At 41.9% G+C, this 26,811-nt stretch overlaps 1 protein-coding gene across 5 annotated transcripts in view; it reads left to right on the top strand.

Annotated features, from left to right (window-relative positions):
- Window positions 1–26,811, top strand: part of CDKAL1 (CDK5 regulatory subunit associated protein 1 like 1) — a 707,644-nt gene that overhangs the window by 497,550 nt on the left and 183,283 nt on the right. Inside the window, exon 13 of one of the 5 annotated variants that reach the window (XM_042937786.1) lies at window positions 10,692–10,854. The exons of the other annotated variants lie outside the window; for them this stretch is intronic. Within the exon in view, the coding sequence (XP_042793720.1) occupies window positions 10,692–10,854 (163 nt within the window). The remainder of the gene's footprint in view (window positions 1–10,691; window positions 10,855–26,811) is intronic. 5 annotated transcript variants of the gene reach the window in all.

Genomic DNA, 26,811 nt, shown 5'->3' with positions numbered 1-26,811 from the left:
CTCTATGCTGATAGCTCAGAGCCTGGAGCCTGCTTTGGATTCTGTCTCCCTCTCTCTGCCCCTCCCCCGTTCATGCTCTGTCTCTCTCTGTCTCAAAAATAAATAAATGTTAAAAAAAAATTAAAAAAAAAATATATATATATAACATACTTATCTTTCACCGGTCAACTTTGCTAACTTGACTTAGTAATCCTAATAATTTTTCTGTAGTTTTCTCTTCAGAGTTTTCTATGTATATAATTCTGTCATCGGCTGATCATTGCAGTTTTGTTTCTTCCTTTCCAATCCTCATAACTTTTACTTCTCGTCTTATTGCACTGGCTGGGACTTAATAGTCTGCTGTTGAGTAGAACTGGCCATTTTCTCTTCTTCCCAAACTCAAAGGAAAAGTCTTCCAAATTTCTCCATTAGGTATAAAAGTTGACTATAATTTGGGGATTACAGAAGTTCCTTTCTACTCCCAATGTACCCAGAGTCTGTGTGTGTGCACGCTCGCACTTGTTTGAATCATGAATGAAATTGAACTTAATCACTGTATCTTCATCTATGGAAATAATTACATAGTTTGTTTTAAGTCTGCTAATATTGTGAACTATACTGAATGCTTTCAAATGTGTAAAGCAACCTTGCATTCCTGGGAGAAACTTCATTTGGTCATAATGTATTACTTTTGATACATAATTGTAAATTTGCTAAAATTTTGTGAAGAATTTTTGCATATTTGTTCATGGAGGATTTTGACCTGTAGTTTTCAGTGCTCTCTTCTTCACTTTGGTATGAGAGTGATGTTGGCCTCATATAATGAGTCGGAAAGTATTTCTTTATCTACATTTTTCTGGAAGAGTTTGTATAGAATTTATACTATTTCTTCCTTAGATGTTTGATAGAATTGCCTAATGTGGTAAGTAGAATTCCAAGATGGCCCCACAACCTCCTTCACTCCCCTCCCCTGCCAGGGTGCACACTCTAAATCTCACTGTGATCTCACTCACTCTGATCTCTTTGATCGGGTTTGGAAAATGTCATCCATTCTCTCTTCAGGTATTTCTTGGGCTCCATTCTTTCATCCTGTCTTTGGAGATTTCATTTACATACGTTAGCCATTTTCATCACTTTCCCCATTGTCTAAGCTATCCTTTTTAATATTTTTCTTTCTTCGTTCTCTTTGTATTTCTAGATTTTTTTCTCCTCACCTGTTTTTTTTTTTTTTTTTAGTTTCTTGATATTTGCAGCAGTCGCTGGGCCATTGTCACGGTGTGGTGCCTGGAGAAAGGCAGAGTCCCAGACGCCACCCCAGACCTCGGCAATCCTAGTCCGCACCTCCAAATGATTCGTGTGCGCGTTAGCGTGCGTGAAGTGCTGTTCTAGTTCACTAAGCCTCTCTGCATCTGTTTTTAGTCAGCTCTCAAACCCTTCTATGGAATTTCTGATTTTAGTTAATTTGTTTTTTCTTCTAAAGAATAATTTGAGGGACGCCTGAGTGACTTAGTCCATTAAGTGTCTGACTCTTGATTTCGGCTCAGGTCATGATCTCACAGTTCGTGGGTTTGAGCCCCACATCAGGCTCTGTACTGGCAGTGCAGAGCCTGCTTGGGATTCTCTCTCTCTGCCCCTCCCCAGCTTGTACACATGCACACGCGTGCACGCATGCTCTCTCTCAAAACAAAAAGAACAATTTGATTTTTTTCTTCATGGATTTTAGTGAAATTCGTCTTATTTTCCTTTGTATTTTTTTAACATTTGTTAACTCCGTTATGTTAAAGCTCATTCTGAATTCTCCAATATCTGGTTCTAATGTTGGTTCTTTCTGTTGTCTTTTTTTTCTTCTTGATTTTGATCATTTGTCTTTTGTTTTTCCCATGTGCCTGATCATTTTTATTAAATGGTGACCATCATTTGTGTAAAAAAAAACCCAAACAAAATGAACCTAGAGATGCTAGTCAGTGAAGTATCATCTTCTGGGTAGAATTAACTTGCATCTGCCAGGCTCTGTGGTAAAGCTTGGTTATTTTGATTGATCTGAGAAATTTAATTGATCTGCGGAAAGTGGCTCCAAGTATGGAGCTTATGGGCTTCTCTCCTCTTGGGGATCTTGGTCCCTCAGGTTCTCACTACCTTGATAGTTTTCGATGTTGAAACAGGACATATTATACATTTTACTCACTTTTTCTAATTGTTCTTGGCAAGATTGCTGGTCTGATAGAAGCTAGTTTGCCTCAGCCAGAAGCAAAACTCATTACATAAAATCAGCTTTCAGGTGCTTTTTCTTTTCCGCTGTCTTTTACCTTTTAAACATAGCCCCTTAACATCTTCCTTACGTTTTTAGATTTTAATAACCTGGTCCTGGTTTAGCAGAACCTTTTTTTTTCTTTACATGGTAGAGCAGTTTCAGGTTCACAGCACAGTTGCGAGGGAAGGACATAGACTTCCCATATACTCCCTGCCCACACGTGCACAGCCTCCCCCAGTCTCAGCATCCCAACATCAGAGTGGTACCTTTCTACATGGATACATCATATCACCTACTTTTATGTGAATACTCCTTTAAATGAATACTGGTATTAATATAAATATATGCCAGTTTTTAATGTTTTATAGTAGAGCTCTTAATAATGAACTAAATTATATGTATTTCTTAATCATTTAAATCACCAAGTGGATAAAGCCCGATTGAGTTTTGTATTTGCATAGGTTGGTGGGGGGGCAGTTCTCCAGTCTTTTATTGCCTGCTGAAAAAAGAGTATAACTCACTTAAATTTATAATGGAAATAAATTAGGCAGTGTATTTTCATGAACAAGATAAAGTAAAATTTATTTTTCTCTTAGCTTTTGCAAGATGATTAATGTATAAGAGATTTAATAGTAAGATCACCTAAGCTAAATGAGAGCGACCTTAGACTTTTAGACGAAAGGTCAAATTTGCATGTTTTTATTTTCTTTTCGATTGAGTCTTCCTTCATTAGTCTTCATTAATCTTAAGTAACTCTAATAGTGTTTTCAAATTGTCACTGAGATTCTTAGTCTGCCTAGAAAAGGTCACTTAAGTTTTAAAAGTCTTTGGATCCTTATCTGTCAATTCCAGACTTTTTTCTTTTTAAGAAAATTTTGATAAAAAATAATGACGTTGGGATGAAATCTTTAAGAGGCCTATGACTTGAAGAACAATCTTGAGGTGACAAGAGTGGCTGTTGGAATGTTCATATTGGTTTGAAGTATTAAATTGTGACATTAAATCCACCTGCTTGCCTGTCTCACTTCTTGGAACCAGAGAGTAAAATCATGTCTTTAGATACATGTCAGCATAAAAGAATCATAACTCCCTTAGCTGCAGTTTCTAGAATATTTACCCTGAGGATAACGAGGCCATGGTACTCTTCTTGACTCAGCCCTGAGGAGTGTGGGTACGTGTGCCTGAGAGACGTAGAAGGCCACCTTGGGACAGACAGAGACAGCTTTGCTGAAACTGTTCATAATAGGTTTCCCTGTCAGGGACTGAATTTTTGCTGGAGGTATTCAAACCAAGGCAGGGTGGCCACTTGGAACAAATGTTGGGTGAGGAATTGTTCTTCAATCACATACAGAGCTTATTCAGTGACATGTAATGGCTCTCTCAAATTCTAGCTGCATAAGAGTCCAGAACATACTTTTATTATTTTTTTAAATTTTTAAATGTTTATTTTTGAGAAAGAGTAACACAGAGTGCAAGTGGGGGAGAGTCAGAGAAAGAGGGAGACACAGAATCTCAAGTGGGCTCCAGGCTCTGAGCTGTCAGCACAGAACCCGACGTGGGGCTGGAACGCATGAACCGTGAGATCATGACCTGAGCCGAAGGTGGCTGCTTAACCGACTGAGCCACCCAGGTTCCCCCAGAACATACTTTATTTTAAAAAGCAAAACAGAAATATAGAATATAGCTTTGTCACTTTTTCTAAATATTTCTACAATTTTTTGTTGGAGTGCATCAAGTTGTCTTCATGGAAAGACACTTTTACTTCCTGGCACTTAGACCTTACTTCATAACATGATTACATTACTTACAGAGTCTCGTATTTTCTTTCTTTTTTTTTTAATGTTAATTTATTTTTGAGAAAGAGGGAAAGTGAGAGGGAGAGAGTGCACGAGCGGGGAAGGGACAAAGAGAGGGAGACACAGAATCTGAAGCAGGCTTCAGTCTCTGAGCTGTCAGCACAGAGCCCGACGCGGGACTCTAACGAACTACGAGATCATGACCTGAGCCAAAGTTGGACGCTTAACCGACTGAGCCACCCAGGTGCCCCCACAGTCTCCTATTTTCAAATTAAGGTTTTTCTTTGGGGGAAAGGTAAAAATATTTTTAGGAGTCTTTGTACTCTAGATTGTCTAGTACTCTTTATTCTAAACTGATTCCTAAACACACATGGGGAGACTCTCCTTTTCTCAAGGCCCTTTTCCTTTTTACTTCTTTCATTATTTTTTTTTGCTTTTACAAGGACTCTTCAGATTCTTCTGCAATTAATTGTATTTGATCCCACCACATACAGTTAATCTTTTAAATTCTACTTTTCTGGATATCATTTCTTTTTTGACTTCCATTTTGGATAGAGTTTTTAGCCTAACCCTAGTTTTGTTCTATGGATTTCAGATCACTTAACGGTGCATCATGAAGACTGTAGTAACAGCAGGTTACTATATAGGTGATCTATACCCAGAGAGGAAGCTGGGAAACCTTCTACCTTGTGTGAGCTTTTATACAGATGGCATTCATTTCACAAATAGAAAATTGAACTAAATGATCTCTAAGACCCCTTGAAGTTCTTCGTAATCTTTGATTCTCTCTCATACGGTTATAAAACCATAAACTATATTTTAAACTATATTTTAAAACTATATTTTAAAAATCTAGGTGCTTTCTTTTTGTAGATCATTGGTATGTAATCTGCATTTCCCAATCCTTCCATCTTTTACTTTGTTACGAATCTGAAAACTTTCTGTCTGTATGCTCAGTTAATTGACTGACGAGGACTACTAAAACACAATAATTAAATCAGTTATTTATGGGGGCTCCAAATGGCAGCAGTGGGACCAGCTATGCTAGAGAGAATAATAGGCCCCCGAAGATACCACATCCTGATCCCCAAACCCGTGGATGTGTTACTGTATGTAGTAGAAAGGCCCTCGCGCATGTGATTAAGTTAATGCGCTTGAACTGGCACATTGTTGCAGGTGGTGTGGGTGGGCTCTGTCTTCACAAGGGTTCTTGTGAGAGGGAGGCGTGAGGGTTAAAGTTAGAGGGAGGAGAGCGGAGGACACGCGCAGAGGATCAGAGCAATGTGCTTTGAAGATCAAGAAGGGGACCATGAGTTAGGAACGCAGGCGGTCTCTAGAAGCTGAAGAAGACAAGGAACAGATCCTCCCTTAGATCTTCCAGAAGGAACACAGCTCTGCTAACATCTTGGTTTTAGCCCATAAGACCCCTGAGACGTGTCACTTCCAGAACTGTAAGATCATAAATTTGTGTTGCGTTAAGCCACTAAGTTTGATAACTTGTTACTGTCACAATGGGGAATGAATATGCCAACAATGGGGTTGTTTGAACTGAGGGCATCGTCTAGCTCTTTGAGACAGGGAAATTGATTGCTTTCAGCCTTTAAGCTACCCAGAGTGTGCTGTGCGGCTAGATGACAGCTGTTTGCTCCTAGGTCTGTGAAAACTTACCCTGATGCTACCCACCCGGCACAGTAATCTATAGGCCTAATCATAATAATGTCCTAACAAAATAACAGTAAGAATTAACATCCATTTAGCCATCAGTGTATGTCTGACATTGTTCTGAGCCCTTCGCGTGTATTATCTAATTTCATTCTCACAAGTTATTACGGTCATTTTACACATGAGGAAACTGAAGCTCAGAGTGATGAGTTAACTTGCCCAAGCTCACACGGAGAGAGAAGGTCCTGCCTTTCTCTCTCTACCCTGAGGTCATGCACTTCCTTCCAGTATTCTTCATGCGCCCACAACACCCGGCTGCTGGAGATCCCAGCATGCACCATGTTCATTTCCTCTGCGTCAGGCTCCCTGGAGGGATCAGCACGTGGAGAGACCTGGGAATACAGAAAACATGGGACATTTAATGAGCCTAACGTGCTCAAAATGCATGATATTTAGGACAGTAAGGCACGTTGCAGTCTTTGGTTGGGTTTGGTGGGGTCTGCAAGTGTATGAGCTCCATGAATGAGCCAGGAGCCACAGGCAAGCCCTGGACAAACAAGGCCTTGTCAGCCGTGTTGGGTGGCCTCGGACTGTCCTGTGGGCACTAGGGAGCCCCTGAATAGCAGTTATCACGTGTTTGTTTTTGAAAGCTCATTCTGTGTGCCGTGCCAGGAAGCCCAGTTAGGAAACTGTACAAGGCAGGTTTAGAGACTAATAGGTGAGTTTAAGAAATCTCAGGGACTTATTCCTGAGACCTTCAATCAGTATTTTTCTTTCGGACCTAATAACTGCAGGCATTAGACTTAGCTACATGTCAGCATAGTTATTCTGTGTCCAGTGGAGAATATTCATTTGCTGTACAGAAGGTCACTTAGTTGGCCTTTGATTGATTCCAGGCTCACGGACAAATATTGGTAGGCCAGAACATTTTCCAAGGACCCTTGAACATGCCGCGAATTTAGGGCATTACATCTCGTTTCTGCCTTTGTTCCTGTTGGTGCTGTTGGTGTTCTGTTTCTTAATGGTCATGAGATTGCTCCCTAGACCAGGCCTAGGCCTCTTGTACTCAGAAGGAGAAATGCCAGACCCCGCCAGACCCCTACCCTTGTCTGTTTCCCATCCCTCCCCCCAACATGATTTTATCTCCTCCCAAACTGTGTCTACGTGGCAGTTACAGGACTGGCTTTTCCCGTGTAGCCTCTTTATCATCTTCTGTGTTTTTGTTCTAAGTGCCATAAGATAAGCTTATCGCCCGTGTGTGTGTGTGTGTGTGTGTGTGTGTGTGTGCGCGCGTTGTGAGCTGTGGAAAACTCTGGATTTGGGAGCATTTGAAGAAACTGGAGCTCTGATTGGATCATTCTTTTTTAAATCCTTTTAAAACTGAGTACTTTTCCTCTTATCCCACTTTCACACTAAAAGAGTAAAGGAAACCGGTGATAACGTTTGGAGCTTTGAAGAATGTGAAAATGACAAGAATTGTTTAGCCTCAGTTGTGTGGAGGGAAATCTGCCACCGCCACTAATACCGTGGCCTTGCCAACACTAGGAGGCCCTTTGGTTGTTTACCATCTTGAAATTAAAGTGTTAGAGAATTTACCAAATGTGATTAATTTGGAGTGAATAAAAGCAAAATGTTGTGTCAAGATCTCATGAAAGAAAGTAAGTGCTGTTTCTCAGAAGAAACTCTTCTTGGGGGTATAAGAAAGATACATGGATATGGAATGATACAGCGGACTTACGCAGGAACTCGCCATCCAGGAAGCTGTCCAAGGGACCCAGTGAAACAAACACCTCGGGAGAGAGGTATCACTGGTGAGATCTTTATCAGTGTTCTCTGCCATAAGTGACTTTTGAAGAATAATCATGCTCCCGATTCCTCTCAGCCTGACTCATTCATTCTTTCGGAAAACCGCAACCTTCTCTCTGTGTACCCTTGCTGCTCCCCTTAACTTTCTGCCCTCTGAATCTGACCTCTTGCCTGCCACAGAGCACTGCCTGACTTTTCCTTTAGTCCTGATTGACGTTGATGAGCTGAATTTCATCATCATGCATATCAGTTTTGTGTGGTGAGACCCACAGGACGAGACATGTACTAGACACGTGTAGACCGTAACTCCAGGATGGAGCCATGTTGTGTTTTGGTCAAGATGGTGAAGATAAGACAAGAAAGACACACGTTTCTGTTGATATCTAAAGTCCTTTCATATGTCCCTTCTGTTAATGACGAGCCGTTGTAAGAAAAAAATCAGTGATGAGTATGTTTTGGAACCATGGTTTGTCTTGGTATTTCAGGTTTTGTAAAGTAAGTCAACTTTAGGACAACGAAGAGTCAGATATGATTTGAGAGCCTTGAGTTCGATGGTAACAGTTTTTTGTGCTTTTGTAGTCAGCTTATAGAAAATCATTAAACAAACAAACAAACAAAAAAACAACTCCTGGGACGCCTGGGTGGTTTAGTTCAGTTGAGCATCCGACTCTTGATTTTGGCTCAGGTTATGATCCCAGGGTTGTGGGATCGAGCCCTGCGTTGGGCTCTGTACTGAGTGCGGAGCCTGCTTGGGATTCTCTCTCTCTCCCCACCTCTTCCCTGCGCATGTACTCTCTCTCTGTCTGTCTCAAACAAAAAAAAAAAAAAGAATTTTTTTGTTTTTGAGAAAAAATACCCTCATCTTGTTTCTTATGATTGTTTAATGTTTTGTTTTCCTTTTGGCATTTATTTTTATCTTGTTTCTCTTCTGAATTTATAATTATGACAAAACAGTAGGAAGATATGTCATTGTAAATTTTTCTCTCAGATGCGGAATGGTGGTAGGTATTACGGTTGAGATGGACAGAGTGAATTTTTATTAAATAAAGAGAATATAAACTCTATCCTTTGGAAAGTCATCTTTATTATATTTTAGTCTAACGTTTTTTCGATGGTGATTACATACCTTGTTTTATGTAAGTTTCAGAGAAAATTGCACAGATCTACATAATTCTTTTATGCCTTTTATATGAACTTGATTTATTAAAATTGTAATATTCAATTTGAATTCACTTTTTATTAACAACTTTAGAAGTGAGTAGACTCTTTGGAGTAACTTCTACAGATAAAGAATCTTATAATGACCTATCTTATTTTTTTATCTTATTATTTTTCAGTGATAATACGGTTCATTAACAACTTCACATTTATAACCTTCAAAGGGACCTACAAGTGTAGTTCTAAGTACTGGAGCTAATATTAAATGCATATGTAGGTCAACACTATATATTTGGTAATTTCCCATAACATGCTTTTCTAACTCCTGCCTCTTGGAACCATGTTTATATCACAATTAAGGAATAAAGTATCAAATATGAGCAGATAAGCATTCAAATGGATAAAATATACTGTACTAACTATGTCCTGATATCTTATAATCTAAGATGAATGTCCTGATTCTTTCTGTTTGCTACACCCAATAACGTACCTGTATAGAAATGGTCTATAAAATGAGAAGTTATACAGGCAGGGAAAAGAAACATAGTCTATGCTTTTCATGCACTTTGTCTCAGGTGATTCTTCCAACAATACTTTTAGGTATTACTTTTTTACTTTGCAGATGAGCCCGCCGAGGCTCAAAGGAAAGCAGATTTGCACAAGATTTCATAACATTTAAGTGACAGTGCCCAAGATGTGGGTTCTTCTTTCTGACTCTGCTCCATGCTCTTATGAACCATAAAATAAATATTTATCCCAGAAATTCCAAATAATTTTAGAACATTTTGACCAAAAAAGTACTGGTTTCCACAGTTTTATTTTTCTATTATAGCAGTGAGTATATATAGGTTCTAGAAAAATTGTAAACTTCTTAAAATGATTTTTAAACTTACAGAGAAGTTGTAAGACTAGTGCATCTCCAGCATAGCGGAGCCTTCGCCAAGCTTCAACACTTTGCTAAATTTGCTTTCTCTGGAGAGTTGGCTAGACAGACATACAGACAGACTGGCTGATATTTATCCCCTGAACAATTTCAGAGTAGATTACTGCTTAATAGTTAGTGAGGGTTTCCTAAGAAGGAGGATCTTACATAATCATTGGTGGTGTTAACCTTAATCAGGGAGTTTAACATGGATACAATACTTTAACCTACAGTGTTGATTATAGTTTGTCAAGAGTCCCAGCAGCGTTCTTTGGAGTCACTGTTTTCCGATCTAGGACACAGTTCGGGATCAGGTCTTGACTTCGTTGCCACATCTCTTTAGTCTCCTTTAACCTAGACACTAACTCAGCTTTTCTTTACCTTTCATGATATATTGACATTTTTAAAGAATACTGGCTTGGTGCTTTATAGACTGCCTCTCAATGTGGGTTTCATTTTCCTCATGAGTAGGTTCCTGTTCTGTGTTTTGCCCTCTTCACCTAAATACATGATGTTCTGTTCTCAGTATCACATCTGGAGGCACATGGTGTTCTTTTGTCCTTATTAGTGGTACTAATTTTGATCACTGGATTCAGATGATGTCTGGTTTCTCCACCATATAGTTATCGATTTTTTGCATAAGAATTTTAACCCCCAGTATTTAACAGCATCATAAAAGAAAGAAAAAAGAGGCCTTGAAAACTCAGAAATCTTAGGTGGCGTGGTTCACACTTTCCATTTTTTAGTGGGTGGACCTCCACCGTTACCTAGTCTAAAAGACTTCCCATTCCTAAGTTTGTGTGTGTGTGTGTGTGTTTAAATTTTTTTTTAATGTTTATTTGTTTTTGAGAGAGACACAGAGCACGAGCAGGGGAAGGGCAGAGAGAGGGGGACACAGAATCCGAAGCAGGCTCCAGGCTCCAAGCTCTGAGCCATCAGCTCAGAGCCTGACGTGGGGCTCAAACCCATGAACTGTGAAATCGTGACCTGAGCCAAAGTCAGATGCTTAACTGACTGAGCCACCCAGGCGCCCCTTTATCTTAGTTTGAATTCATTTTAAATCTTTGAATTATTTCTAACAGTTTTTAATTCTTAGACTATTCTCTGTTTACACCAGGTACTTCAGAAGGAGTGTGCAGTGACAGGAGAACGTAGACTAGGAAAGGCAGAAATTTATTTCGTTGCAGTGCCTTGTGTGTTTACACAGCAGGTGGCACATGTACGGTTTTCATCCTCAGAAATGGAAAACTTGTGTGGGTCAAGAGGAGCTAGAAAAAATTGTGAGTGAAATATCTTTAATTTTTACGGGGAATTCCTGGCCCTGAGTGAAACGCTACTCCTGAAATGCTATGATACTAACTCATCAGCTCTGTCTGGATGTTACTGAGTGTCAGAGACATTCTGTTGGGATCAGAGGCACTGCAATGGCTCAATCACTTGAGTGTCTGACTCTTGATTTTGGCTCAGGTCATGATCCCAGGGTCGTGGGATTGAGCCCCGTGTTGGGCTCTGTGCTGAACATGGGACCTGCCTAAGATTCTCTCTCTCCCTTGCCCCTTTCCCCTGTTTTCACTCTCTCTAAGAAAAATTTAAAAAATAAATTCTGTTGGAATCAGAAACACTTTCCTTGCATGCTACATCCCTTTATAGCCTTTCCTCTCAACCTCAGTTGTCAGTGAAATCACAGAGAATCTCTGCAACCACTTTCTGGGTGTTTTGAAATTGTTTTGTTATGACAGTCAAATATACAAATGTGAAGGAAGAATTCTACAGGTAAATTCCAGTTGGTTCTGTAATCAAGGACAAAAGCATGTGATTGATATTACTAGGGCCATAGGAAGTTAATGTCAAGTAGTAATGGATGGATCTCTTCCCAACTAACTTGATAGTAAGTCTTCACAGGGGGCCCCAGGAGCCCCAAAGCCCCCAGAGAACAGCCCTCTTCATTCTTCTTACCAACTTAACCCAGAATCAGTCAGATGCCATTAAAATGACAATCAGTGTGTTCTCTAAAGTTTTTAAAAGGTTATCCAAATGAATAATTTGTCAGGTACCTGAAATCCTATCCCAGTGAAGAACATAAAAAGCACCGTGAAAACATTTAATTTGCTTTTACCTTCTGATAGCAGGGGCAGATGGGAGGTGACACGGTGGCTCTCTGCTGATACTTCTCACCGCCGTGCAGTGACCACAAAGTCATATGGATGGTAACGCCCCAAAATGTGGCTTTGGGGAGTAGTTGAAGTTTCTTGATCACTTTGGCCATCAGAACTACTGGTATCTTATTAAAAATTACCGTTAAAACAGCAGTTAGGATAGCATTAAGTAATATACCTAATATCAAATATACCTACTATCAAATGATGACATAATATCAGATAGACTTCTGTATGCAAGGGACTGGACTGGGCACGGCACCACATATCAGGGTGACTTCTGAGCGTTCCTCACTCTCAAGCAGCGTATGATCCAGAAAGGAGGCAAAGGATGACCTAAAGGGAGACTATACAAGGCAACGTGTCTCCACTGCTGTAAAAATGATACAAAGGGCTGTTAAAATGCAGGGCCTGATGAGTGGAATGATTGAAGTCACTGTCAAGAAAAAAGGGGGATATTTAAGCTGAGCTTCTCATTGTACAAAACACATTAGGAGTGCAGTACAAGATGTTTCTAGAAAATGATGAGAAGTTTCGTCCTTCTAAAATGCAAGGTTTGCAGTGAATAATGGGAAGCATCCTTTTGGGAAGTGGTTTGGGGCCAGTCAAGGGAATTTTGACTCTGTAATCACACACACAACCTGGTTAGCCCTTGAGACGGCTCCTAGAGAAAGATCTCAAGCTGAGCTGTCAGAAGTACATCACCCGTACTCCGTAGGCAACACCCACCACGTTTGAGTAGAAGAATGAAAGGCACAGTTGCAGCACGATTTCAGTAGTGCTGGAGGAAACGGATTAGAAGCCATATGTAGGATGCATCAAAATGGCGGAAGGCCTCAGGCAGGAATGGAGATGGTGAGGAAATAGTGTTGCCATGAGATCAAATAGGTTGGCGGTGGATACAAGAATAGGCAGACGGAATGAACAAGAGAGACTTTGAAAGGAGAAGCTGGCGTGTACCTCGTGTGATGCTCACTGTGTACCTGACATGCCTGGTGCTTTACATACATTGATGTGTCTAATCTTCACAATAACCCTAGGTGATGACTGCGGTTATCCCTTTTTACATTTGAGGAAACTGAGGCACAGAGAGTATAAGTATCTTGTTCAAAGTCACACAGCTAGTAGTGGAGTTGGGATTCTTAATTTTTTTTTTAACGTTTCTTTATTTTTAAGAGAGAGAGAGAGAGAGAGAGTGAGAACATGAGTTGGGGAGGGGCAGAGAGAGAGAGAAAGAGAGAGAGAGAGAGGAAGACACAGAATCCCAAGCAAGCTCCAGGCTCTGAGCTGTCAGGACAGAGCTTGGCACAGAGGTCAAATCTCCCGACTGTGAGATTATGACCTGAGCCGAAGTTGGACACCTAACCGACTGACCTACCCTGACTCCGCTGGAGTTGGGATTTTTATTTTTTTTTATTTTTTATTTTTATTTTTTCCAACGTTTTTATTTATTTTTGGGACAGACAGAGAGAGACAGAGCATGAACGGGGGAGGGGCAGAGAGAGAGGGAGACACAGAATCGGAAACAGGCTCCAGGCTCCGAGCCATCGGCCCAGAGCCTGACGCGGGGCTCGAACTCACGGACCGCGAGATCGTGACCTGGCTGAAGTCGGACGCTTAACCGACTGCGCCACCCAGGCGCCCCAAGGAGTTGGGATTTTTAAACCAAACGTTCTGGTTCTGTACTCTGCTTCCCAACAATTTTCTCGATAATAAATTACAGTGGCCAGGAAGAAAGAAAACACAGTGCCAAAAATAAAGCTTTGAGAGACTTAATTAAAATACAGAATCCTTGATTTCTATTTTAAAGACAGAATTTTAGAGCCAAAATCTTCCTCATTTAAAGGCAAAGTGCCTTAACCAGGATGGCAACTTGAAAGGTGTAGGACTCTGTGTTCTCTGAGTCTTGGTGAGGGAATATTCTCGACCCAATGCCTCGTCCATGGTAAGGCCACAGTGAGTGAATGACAGGGGCCACAGGCAGACAGCAGTATTGCTCTGGCTGTACGAGGTGTATCTGTAAGCATTGAGGGTCAGGTTGTGGCATTGAGTTTCATCCCTCACCTGCCCCCTTTGCCGCCCCACTAATTGCCATGTTTTCCTTTCACCCCAAGACCACCTTCAAGTAAGATCCAGGGCTTACGTTCTCCCTTGCTGGGCCCACATTCCTTTTATACTTCGACTTTTTTGGTAATCTCTGTTGGAAACAAGTGAAAACCAGAATGAAAACGTTGAGGAAATTTACAGAAGTTAAAAGCCACCCTAGTCCCTCATCTTCAACTCTTTATTTCATTAGGTCTAGGTGTCATTTTAAAATATACATATTTTTCAGGAAACAAAACATTTATGTACCAAGCGTTGATTAGGATGGTTTCCTAAACCTCTGTGGCCTACCGCGTCTCTTGCTTATTAATTAATTAGTATGGCGTTCTCTAATTTGACCACGTCTGTCTGCTTCTCCTTCCATAGGTCTTGTGGACTCTTCCTTTTCAGCATAAAGGCCTAACAAAACAAAATAGTATAAACTGCATGAAATTATGGGCCAACTATGCGCCTGGTACTCTATCAAACCCTGAGCAAGTGATGTCAGACGTCACTGGAAATAGAATGAATGGGGGAAACAGTTTTCTACTGAAACTCTCCTACGGGAGTAGACTCTCTGTGGGTTGTAACTAGAACTTTGAGAAGCCATCTGAAATGAAGCTTCAGACTCCCAAAGATGTGCTTGTATAGCTGCCTTCTAAAGAGCGAGCCTAGGATGGGTATCGCTGCCTGTGTCACTGTTTTCTGCTCCTTCTCATGTAGGTCTCAGCCGGTCCTCTGAAAACGTCAAGTGTTTAAAGATCATTGACTTCCATGGTCACCAAAATAAGTAATTTGTAAGAAACCTTTGCCTGTCCCTAATTCTAGATCACTGGTTCTTCACAGGTTTTGAGAATTTGATTACATGTAATATTTACTATACACACATACATATGCACTCTTCCCAGGAAAACAACAGCAACAACAGCACAGATTTACCCAAAAATGTTAATATATTTTTGAAATACCCAGATATAACCATCCATGGCCTGTAGGAACCATGCGCATGGTGATTTGTATCACCTGATGAGCTTATTCCTGCCTCAGTTTATGTCCTGTCCACCGTGGGACAGCCACCATAGGACATTTCTCATAGATGGCCGACACCTACAGTGAATGTTTGTTGAAGGAAAGGTTAAGTGCAGGCTGACTGCATCATTGCTGATAAGGCCGGATAAAGACACTAACTCCCAGAAATAGGTTCATTTGTGAGAACAACACACAGTGAATATGCTTCATAGAAACGTAACAGAGAAAAACAGATCAGAGACAAAGACAGTACTTTCAGAATCTGAGCTCATGGAAATCTGGGACAGAATGAAACACAGAGCACTGTGAGATTCGTTCATCTGGCCTGAAGGTGCAAGAGAATTCAAGGGAGCAGTTTGTAAGTGGCACTGAAATATAGTGATCTGCAGGTGAAATCATTGTTTGGATGTTTTGTTGTTGCTATTACTGTTTAGGGTTTGGGGGGTTGTGGAAGTTCTCCCAGAATATAACCATCATTTATAATGGAAAAAATGCAGCCCAGCCCCAAACAGCCAAGTGAAAAAGCTATAGGCCACCACTTGTTTAAAAGTTCGGAACTGTGGGGGCGCCTGGGTGGCTCAGTCGGTTAAGCGTCCGACTTCGGCTCAGGTCACGATCTCGCGGTATGTGAGTTCGAGCCCCGCATCGGGCTCTGTGGTGACTGCTCAGAGCCTGGAGCCCGTTTCAGATTCTGTGTCTCCCTCTCTCTCTGACCCCCCCTCCCCCTGTTCATGCTCTGTCTCTCTCTGTCTCAGAAATAAATAAATGTTAAAAAAAAAAAAAATTTAAAAAAGTTCGGAACTGTGTTTATATTTCACTAATTTATTTTATTAATACTTGGCTGTACAACATGGTATTTGTCTTCAAAGTGAAACCATGTTACTAAGAGTCTTGAAAATCAATATGATATAAAGGAGTGTTAAGTGATCCCTTCTACACGGTCGTCTGTGGATACTAAATCAGCACCATGAAGCTTTGCAGTATTTTGTGTTTCGGAGAGTTAAAAGTGTAGCATTTACTTTTCTTGATTTTTAATACATAAAACAAAAAAGATACACTGGCATTCTTGATGACACCAGTAGGTAGTAAGTTGAATGTTCTAAAATTCCTACGCCTTAAGGAGATTCTAAAGGGAATTAAAAACCGAGCGGGAGTTTCTTGATCTGAGTTACTACATCCACAGGCTTCAGAGGATCTGGAAACCAACTAAATTGTGTAGAACAATGTAAGAGTCTGTACATAGTCCCCCCACCCCAGGGGAGGGACTCAGTTGGTTTTCATCAGATTCTTGAAAGAGATCCTTATTCCACAAAAGGTTAAGAACCAATTATATGGATTTAATGTCTTCAGTTTAAGAAAACAAATAAAAGGGCACCTGGCTGGATCAGTAGGTAGAGCATACAGCTCTTGAGCCTCGGGGTCATGAGTTTGAGGCCCACATTGGGCGTAGAGATTACTTAAGAGAGAGAAGAGAGACGTAACAGCAGCAACAACTAATTGGAAAAAAAAAAAAGGAAAAAAGGAATTAGAAAAAAAAAGAAAGAAAACAAGAATAGGCTGTTTGTGTGTGTATATCTGTACACACATACAAAAAAAAACCCTGTGTTTAAAAAACAAATTTCACCTGGGTAGAATTTACAGCTCTTAATCAACAGCTTTTAGTCTGCACCTCGTGAATGTGGCAGCATCCCATCCAGCAGATAGAAGGCAGCTCTGAGGAGCCGTCCAGAATGAAAGGCAGAAGGAAGCGGGAACAAGGGAGTTTTACTGGACAAGAATGCAGGTTGGTTACAGGTTTACTTTCCCTCAGGAGATGGCTGGAGTCTAATGAGGCAGATGAGCGAGACCCCGGGCCGCTCTGGCAATTCCCGACTGACTGGTTTAAGAGTACGTTTCTGGGACAGCCGGAACTCTAATTAACATCTTCGTTTGGTGATGTGGGGCTTAGCATAAGTCACTCTGCTTGGGGCCTATTGCCTTTTTTTTTTTTTTTTTTTAACCACCTGTTTAATTGTTCAAATCATCAGTGTTTAGTTGTATTTTAATCTTGGCCTGGATAATTAACAGCTTAAAAAATTAACCAAAAATAAAATTTTTAAATGAACTTTTACTTTCTGGTTGCTAGAAGGGATAAAATTTCATTACCGTAAAACACTGTGTTTTCAGGCCCAGTATTCCTTGGTAGGGCCCATGTCAGAGACCCTCCAAGCCTGCTATAAGGGACCAAAGAAACTGTACCTCAGGACTTTGAAACTTAATTGTCTCCCATATCAAAAAAATTTTTAATGTTTATTTTTGAGAGAGACGGACAGAGAAGAAGCAGGGGAGAGGCAGAGGGAGAGAGCGAGACAGAGAATCCGAAGCAGGCTCCAGGCTCTGAGCTGTCAGCACAGAGCCTAATGCAGGGCTCAAACTCACAAACCGTGAGATCATGACCTGAGCTGAAGTCGGAGGCTTAACTGACTGAAGCCCTCAGGCGCCCTCCCGTATTTTTTAAGTGTGGGATTAAAGTTGGGGTTTTTTGCCAACCTTATGTCATCATGAGGACTGTCTTTGTGATCTTTCTTTTTTCTTCCTATTCATTCAGCAGATACCTAGTGAGTGCTCCTAGGTGCCTGCACTGTGGTGATGGGCAGCTTGGGTAAGGGCTCTCTTCTCATGGAGCTTACATTCTAGCTAGCGAGGGAAACAGCAAACACACAAACATCAGCAAAATACTGGAGAGTATGTTGCACGTTAATAGATTAATATACTAAATAATGACTGGGTGGATCCTTTGTGTTGATCAGCAAAGACCTCTCTGCAGAGGCGATGTCTGAATTTTGATAAGGATGAGGAGCCAACCTTGGCTTTCACACAAAGACCTTCAGAACGGATGAGCATGGAGAAACAAAAGGGAAGGCAGTATGGCTGAAATCTCTTAGGAAATGCAGTAAGGCAAGACGAACAAGGGTCAGGGCAGGTCAGACTTTATAAGCCAGAGTAAAATCTGGGGAGCAGCATAGGCCGTAAATGTAATGCTAATTCTGTAAGGTTTGGAGATACTGGAGGGTTTTGATTTTTGGTTTTTTGGTTTTTGTTTCTGTTTTTGTTTTTTTTTTGCTTTTGAATTTTTGAAAATGTATAGATGCAAGCAATTGAAATGGAAATTTCCATATGAACCGAAGCAGTGGTTAGAAATCATCAGCTCATTGATGTTTTCAGATGCTGCTCTACAGCATGAACGCCATCATCATTCTTTGACTTTACGGAGACACACATCTGGTCACTTACGGAGAAAGTTTACAAGGGTTCCATCTTTGTAACTATAGCCGAATAGACACCTGTTAAGTGTTAGCTTGTGATAAGATAATGAATACAGTGATACTATTGAACTGTTCCAGAGTTATGTTCGTGAGAACATACAAAGCACACACGTTGATAAGAGGAGCTAACGTTTATTGAGTGACTACTGTGTGCCGACACTGCCAGACATTTTGCTGACCTTTGGTCTGATCTCTGTCCTACGAAGGGTGGCATGTACATCAAGGCTGTAGATTAAGCCAGACTCTAAGTGCCAGCTTGGCCAAAGGGGTAAGCCCAACTTTGACACCTTCGATTGCTTTTCGTAGCTAGAACACTTGGTCCCTTCTGTCCTTGAGCACAGTCTTCAGAAAACACAGAATCTGTTGTGTTTGGGGAAAACAAACGAAAAAGAGTTGTAAATGCTACTTTCACAGTGCCTTTTGCTGATAGAGACTGATCTTATGGGTTACTCTTAAACAGCCTCCAGAACAAAGGGATGCTGTGTGTGTGTGTGTGCGTGTGTATCTCTTAAACATGCACAAACAGAATACATAAAAATAACTTCTAGTTTTATCCCAGAATTCTTCACTCTTATGCTGGGGGTTCTAACGTTAGATTATCACTTAACTTTATTCTTTAAAGTGATTGTTTTGAAAGATAAACTTCTAAAATTCCAGATGTGTAACATGTGAGCTAAGTGAATTAAGAGATTTTTTTTTTTTAAGAGTACTAACAGTTGGTCAGAGAATAAGTTCGGCCTCAGGTTTGAACAGAAAGATCTAGATAGATCAAATTTCGTTCTCTTCCAAATCCTACTATATAAAACTACAGTGCAGAGGTTTTTATTACAGGATTATTAACCTGCAAGGCTAAAGAAAACAGGAGAGGAAATAGCAGCAACAAAGCTGTGGTGGCAAGAAAATAGATGGATGGTTGACAGCGAGCTCACCTCCCTAGAGTATCCTAAACACCAACGTGGCAGTGCAGAAGAGCCAAAACCCAAACCGAGAAGCAGCCTTGAATGGCCCAAGAATCAGCTGGCGCCTCTGGAAGGAGAACGAGGCAAGAAGGGAGAGGACTAAAATAAGGAAAAGGGTAAGAAGAGGTTAGATGTCTCCATTTCCTCCCCAACTCGGGCTTCCAGGGGATAGCCCCTCACTCCCTGACAGAAGACTGGAAGCTTGTTCTGAAGGGCAAACGTACAAGAGATCTTGAGAGAAAGAGGGCCAGTAGGATGTGCACGTGTACATACCCTCATGCGTATAGAGAGAGAGAAAGAGGGAGGGAGGGAGGGAGGGGCGCTGAGAAGTCCCAAGATTTGTCAGCAAGCTGGAGACTGGGAGAGCCATCATATGGTTCTGGTCCACATCCAAAGGCCTGACAACCAGCACAGCCAGTGATGTAAGTTATGGTCCTAAAGCTGATGGCTCTAGACCCAAAAAGAGCCAATGGTACAGTTCAAGTCCAAAGGTCAGAAGAGACCTGTGCCCCAGCTCAGTCAGTCTGTCAGGAGGACTTGCCCCAGACTCAGTCTTTGGCTGATGAGATGAAGCTCTCTCACACTGGGGAGTACAGTCTGCCCTATTCAGTCTACCAGCTCCAATGTTAATCTCATCCAGAAACACCCAGGATATTTGGCCAAGTGTCTGGGTACTCCATGGCCTAGTCAAACTGACACATAAAATCAACTATCACAGGACTATATAAGAAGGTCCCTGGACCGGAAGCCGCTGGGCATGGTTGAGGGCGAGGGGGATTTGGTCCACATAGATACAGATACCTCGTGCTCTCTTTGTTTCTTCATGCAGCTAGGGCCCTGGCGTTCATGCCTGCCTTTACCTTCCCAGCAAGAGTTTAGAAGAGTTTTTTGGGAAACCCAGCCAGTCCAACACTGAAAAGAATGCTGGCATCAGAGTTTCCAGAATCAGTCCAGCCAGGTCACTCTCTAGTAAGGCCCGTATTGGCAAGCACAGCCATAGGTAGGCTCAGAACTTTCCATCAGTTTTAGTCTCTACATTGGTCTCCTGGGGCAGCCGTAACAAAATACCACAGACTTGTGGTGGCTTAAACAACGGAAATTTTTATCTTACGCTTCTGGAGTCTGAAAATCCAAGATCACGATGCTGACAGGGTTGGTTTCTGGTGAGACCTCCCTTCCTGGCTTGTAGATGACCTCCTTTCCACTGTGTCCTATCATGGCTTTTCCTCTCCTGAGTGCACAGTGAGAGAGAAGGGTCTCTGATCTCTCTTCCTTTTCCAGTCCCACCCTTACAAATTCATTACCCATAATTACTTGTTGTTGTTGTTGTTGTTGTTGTTGTTGTTGTTAGAGTAGGCTTCATGGCCAATGTGGGCCTTGAACTCACAATGCTGAGATCAAGAGTCATATGCTCTACTGACTGAGCCAACCAGCCCCTCCCCTTAATTACCTCCTTAAAGGCCTTATTTGTCACATTGGGAGTTAAGGCTTCTACATATGAATTTTGGGGGAGACAGAGTTCAGTCCTTAACAGTCCCTTACCCTTAAACTTGAATAGGCAATCAAGGAGTTCCAGAATCCTTTCCTTTCTGAGGAAAACCACCAAATAACAAGAAGGACTGGGCCAAAACCAACAAAAGAGGGGGGATCGGGGTGGTGGAGAAACAGGACTATTCAGGGAGAAGAAAACTTAAAAAAATATATATCTTTGATATTCTCAGAGAAGTGAGAAAAGGTATATTCATAACACAATATCAGGATACCATAAAAAGAATGATTTAGAGAACAAAAGCAATACTTAGAAATTAAAAACTTAGTAGCAAAATTTAAAAATTCAGTGAAGTTGGAAGATAGAGGAAATCTCCAGGAAACAAAAAAAGAAGAAATTACATAGAAAATAGACAAAAAAGGGAGATTAAAGGACCAATTCCAAGAGAGCCCAACATTCAAATAGCAGGAATTCCAGAAAGACTGAACAGAGAAGGGAGAGACTGTCAGGGAAATGATTCAAGGGCATTTCCTGTGTCTGAAGGACATGCCATGCCAGACTGCAAGCAGTTACACTGGACCCAGCATTATGGATGAGAAATAAACTGTATGTCAAGACAAGAGAGCATGTCTGGCCACATTCGAAGGATCAACAGTCAGAATGGCTTCAAGTGACAAGTGGGTGATGCCCTCTCAATTCTGAAAAAACTAAAATGCTTTCCATCTTAGAATTTAATATCCTACCAAAGCATCATTCAGCATGTTCCTGCTCAGGAAGCTTTCTTTTTAAGTTTATTTATTTTGAGAGAGACCTCTCAAAGGCCAAGATCAAGAGTCGGACGCTCAACCGACTGAGCCGCCCACATGTCCCTCAGGAGACTTATTGCCTGTCTGGGCATCATCAAAACAAGAGAATACACTAAGAGAGAAGATCTAAGATAAAGGAAACGAAACAACACAGAGGGGTGAACAGAGTCTGCAGAATGGCAGTGGAAGGGAGAGCCATTCGTCAGTACTTTAGAGCAACCAGACTCCCTCAGAGCAGACTTGAAAGCTCTGGGAGAACCTTCTTCAAGAAAATGAAAAGGATACGTATTTAGTGGGAATTAGCTTCTTGAAACTGATTTGGGTCAGTGGAGGAGAATTTGAGATTGAATTGGTGATAACACACAGACAATTAAGCAAATATGTAAATGAGGTGTTTTGTTTTTTTTAATTCCAAGGAAAATAAAATATACAGGAAAGGACATATAATCATAGTTACGACACAGCTGAATTCCGACCGGGATGTGTGTGGTGTTGCTGTATTGGGCAGAGGAGGTGAGCAGGCAGGGCAGGGACTAGAAACTCACTCGCCATAGTGGGAAACCAGTCGATGGTATCTAGTGCTAAAAAGTTTAGGGGCACCTGGGTAGTTCAGTCAGTTAAGCATCTGACTTTGGCTCAGGTCATGATCTCACAGTTCATGAGTTTGAGTCCCACATCGGGCTCTGTGCTGATGGCTCAGAGCCTGAAGCCTGCTTCAGGTTCTGTGTGTGTGTCTCTTTCTCTGCCCCTCCCCCACGTGTGCTCTGTCTCTCTGTCTCTGTCTCTCTCAAAAATAATTAAAAACATTTAAAAAAAAATTAGAGTCACCACGGAGACATGTTATTTAGCAATGTGGTGACAAAAGAATATACCAAAAGAATAAACTCAGAGAGTCAAAGGGGAGTTACTTCTAAGGAAGCAGAAAGTGGAAAAGGAAGCTGGGAGACTGTGGTGCGGGTTGACCCTTTTAGATTCAATATGCGTTGCAAAACCAATTATATGAAAAAAAAAACTGACCAATTGCCTCTTCAGGGGGTTAGGATTAGCAGAGATACTAAACACAGCAACAAACACATGGAGAATTCCCAAGACAAACACCAAAGCATACTCTCCAACCTGGAAATGTGTTGGAGGTACACGGGAGTATAAAGAGCTAAGAAGATGCTGTAATTAAAGGAGAAAGAAGTAAAAAGAGCACAGAGCGTTTCCCTACAATTAATAGGTCGATAAAGACCTTCCAGCGTTGCTGTGAAGTAAAAAAAAGAAGTTTATGCTTCTTGGCTCTTGGGGAACCGAGAAAGCCAGTAGATGGAGTCACTGCATGAAGGAAGGGGGCTGATTGCTGATAAAAACGCACGGAGCAGATATTCAGTAAATATTTGAGTGAACGAGTGCTTATCATTAAAACGTAGTTGCGAGCACTTTGAAAATAGAAACCACTATATAAATGTCAAAAAAAAAAAGTTTAGACTCTGAGATTGATTAAAGTTCATTTAAGCATAACTCTTTTAAAATCATCACAGTCAAGGCAGTTGATTGAGCTTTTTCCAAGGTACTCTTGCCATTTCGCATCGTAAACTTGCAGGGATGTTAGATCTGGAGGCCTTTTGTCCTTTTGTCCTTTTGTCCTCTCCCAGTGGAAAAGCAGAAGGAACAGGATATGCGCAGTAAGTGGATGGTGGGGTCCTTTCCTCTCTCAAGAGGGAAGGGAAAGAAAGAGGCAGAGAGGAGAGCCGGGCGCTTACGGGGAGGCAGCATCCTGAGGCCGAGCCGACAGGCCCACGCTTCGCCTGCAGGCGATCTCTGTGGCGGACCCGGCCCCCTAAGGGTGGAGAGGGAGTTTGGCAGATGGGACAGCGATGCTTCAGCTGCCGTGCAGTCTGTGGTGGTCAGCGTGGTCAGAGTACCCCGTTTGGCCTGTTTCCTCAGGCCTTAAATGGTCAGGACGGTTATTTGGAACCAACCGTCTGGGCATTTTTTCCTATTTGTGTGAATATGGGTTCATTTCTACGAAAACTTACATAACACAGATTATAAATAACTGGGGTTCTTTGAGGTGTTGGACTGGGCTCAAGGGAAGCCTCGTTTTTCATGTTCCTCCTGCCTTGCCCTTGCTCTAGTTTCATGGGCCCTCAGCCGTCACCCCTGCCCCCTGCTCCCACCCACTCACATACGTACCTGTGCCTTCTTTCTGGTGAGGACAGAGCCAGCCTCAGAGATTGTCCCCGACTAGCTGCCTGTGCAGGAACCTTGCTGTACAGTATGAAAAGGAATCCACTGAAGTCTGAAGTGTCATGAGGACGAGAGAAGGGAGAAGATTGAACTGTATATTAAATTGTCTTGTGGTTATCAAATAAAGACTCTCTGATCATAAAGGCCAAAGATAAAAAAGAAAATGTGTGTGTTCAATATACGGAACAAAAATCCGTCTATTTTTGACATCGTATTTGAGGAGAAGATAGGTCAAAAAGCCCAGCCACCCCTGAAATGAATTTTAGACTCTCCTTATTGGTGTGATGGGGCAGGGAGAGATCTCAGTGATGGTGCATGGCTGATAGAAATGACTTTTTACAGTAGGTGCTAAATTAGATGTACAAAGTAGGAGAGTTATCAACCCTACATTGTCACGTCTGACCTTCTAGGTCCCAGTCGTGGAATCATAATAAAAACGAGTCGTGGGTTTCTCTGGAGATGCAGCAATAACTGACATAGAACAGTTTTCAAGCTTCTCTTCAAATGGGGTGACACCAGGGGTTATGCAGGGTCATGAAGGAGGTGCATTGGTTTTGATCAGTTTTTGGAACTATACAGCAGCTTATCTGTAGGTCAGAGAAATTTAGTTTTCTCCATTCTTTTTTCATCATTTTCCCCCCTGGGTGCTATGTGGATTAGCCTCTGGAAGCTGGGGTGAGGCTCTGAGTGTTAATAGAGTTCGCGCGGATCCAGACTGCCCAACTCTGTATTTCACGACGTTGGGCTTCCAAGAGCATTCTCGTGGAATGTGCGAGTCAGTAAAGGCACATTACCACCTCTCCACAAATAAGAGGAAGACAGATATGTGGTGACAACAGAGAAATACAGACGGCTCCACCTTGCCTGTGTCATATCCACCTGCAGAATAGTGCTCTCGCACCATTCCGTCTCTGATACGACTTCCTGTTTTTGCTTTTTGCTTAATTGTATACTTTGTCCCTACTGAAATAATTTATAGGCACCAGACATTATTATTAAGCAGGTAGAAAACAGTTAAACCATTTGTCCCCAGCCTCTCCCTAATTTCAAGTAATTTATAACACAGTAAAACTGGAGACAAAAACATTGTAGGACATAGAAGCAGACCCGTGGCCCACACTCTTTGCCGGATCATGAGAGTGGGAGGGGCTCCCAGAGTTTTAACACTGTAACTGCTGATTCTTCTAAAATGTCACTGTGAGGGAAGTTATCTTGTCATATGTCGAAGGAATGTTTTAAATTCTAAAAAGCACAGTGAGGAGCACCTGGCTGGCCTGTGTGTGGAGCAGAGCATGAGACCCTTGATCTCAGGGCGGTGAGTTTGAGCCCCAGGTTGGAGTGTGGAACCTACTTAAAAAAAAATAAAAATAACGGTGAAGCCTCTTCATGCAGGAGTAATCACTAGACCTGTGAGTCGGTCTGTATACCAGTAAACCCAGGAATTAGTCTAAATGCCAAAGTTGTGTGAAAGAAGATTTTACAGGAATTAGATTAAAAGCTATTGTCTTTGCTTTGTCAAACTACTTAGATTCAAAGTAACCAGAGGGAGGAGGAATTTGGTGGGGGGATGATATTTATTCTTGTGTTATAAGGTGTTTGGGTGTGTTACAAACCTAGTGTCTAATATACGTCACTTATCTGACTACTGATCAGTATATTCTGAAATGTTATCCATTGTTATATTTACTGATTTATTTTTAAAGTAAGGGTATTCCACGACATATAACTGTTGATGTTGTCCTTTCCTAATATTTTTCTACCCAGCAAAAGGTACTGGATGCTGTCATTCCCCAATCCTGTGTATAACTTGTCAGAGAAAGGGTTAAGAAAGCAGAGTCCCTGGGGAAACAAGTTTCAAATTCGGGAGTTTTTACAATTATCATCTTGAACTGCATTTATAGTTATAAAAATAATTCCAACATAAAATAAACTCGCCTTTAATAATCTATGGAAGAATCATAGACAGGTCGTTTATTGGCGTAGCCACTTGGTGTGAGCAGTGTTAGTACCAAATATGAACACCCTGTATTTCTTTTTCATTTGCTCAGCAAACATATGTATTTACTGTGTGCTTGGTTCCCAGTTAAGCACACTCACTGTTTCTCCCCTCTAGTTTCTCAAATCCAGGGGCCTCCTCTGGCTTGCTTTCTGTCTCACCAGGGCTTAGTATGGTCCCTGCAACGTGAGGGACACACAGTAAATCTGTCAAACGAGTGAATGTGTCATTCAATTAGTAACTAAGTTTTAGAGGTGGGAGAATGTATTTTATTTATTTTTTTAAATTTTTAACGTTTATTTACTTTTGAGAGAGAGAGTGTGAGCTGGTGAGGAGCACGGACAGAGAAGGAGACACAGAATCCAAAGCAGGCTCTAGGCTCTGAGCTGTCAGCACAGAGCCCGACGCGGGGCTCGAACTCACAGACTGCGAGATCGTGACCTGAGCCGAAGTCGGATGCGTAACCAACTGAGCCCCCCAGGTGCCCCTGGGAGAATGTATTTTAGATGTAGAGGGTGAGAATAGAGACAGGAAGAGTTTGTGGGTGACTCTTACGAGGAACAGGAAGAGCCGCAGACTGGCTCCTCGCAGAGCAATGAGCAGGGAGTACTGGGAGGCCTCCATCCACACACGGTCTCCGAATCACTCAGGACACAAGCGAGCGACCGCATCAGTGGAGGTCGGGGAAAGCGGAGGGCAAAGGGTGGGCAGACAGAGGTGACAGTAGTTGAAGTGCTGTGTCATGAATTGAGATCCTGCAGGGAATCGGTGACCTGAGTGTTGGGTTTGAGGGACTAGACGGCTCAATGAAGCTCAGACCCAAATACGAGGGACTAAGGGGATGGCAGTGTTTGCCGAGTGGCTCCCATGTGCAAGCAATTTAATAAAGTCTTGTGGATGGAAAAGGGCCTCCCCGATGACCAACACGCAGCGTCTGCTCTCCAGGAGATGCTGACGCACAGTAAGTGCCAAAGGTCTGTGGGAGCACATAGTTAAAAAGATTCTTTCTGGGGGCGCCTGGTTGGCTCAGTCGGTTAAGTGTTTGACTTCGGCTCAGGTCACGACCTCATGGTTCACGGTCTCGAGCCCCGCGTCAGGCTCTGTGCTGACAGACAGCTCAGAGCCTAGAGCCAGCTTTGGAGTCTGTGTCTCCCTCTCTCTCTGTTCCTCATCTGCTCATGTG

The sequence above is a fragment of the Panthera leo genome, chromosome B2, assembly GCF_018350215.1.
Source record: "Panthera leo isolate Ple1 chromosome B2, P.leo_Ple1_pat1.1, whole genome shotgun sequence".
NCBI classification, from domain to species: Eukaryota; Metazoa; Chordata; class Mammalia; order Carnivora; family Felidae; genus Panthera; species Panthera leo.
Note: the sequence above shows the minus strand (reverse complement) of the source record. Positions and strands in the feature narration are given on the sequence as shown.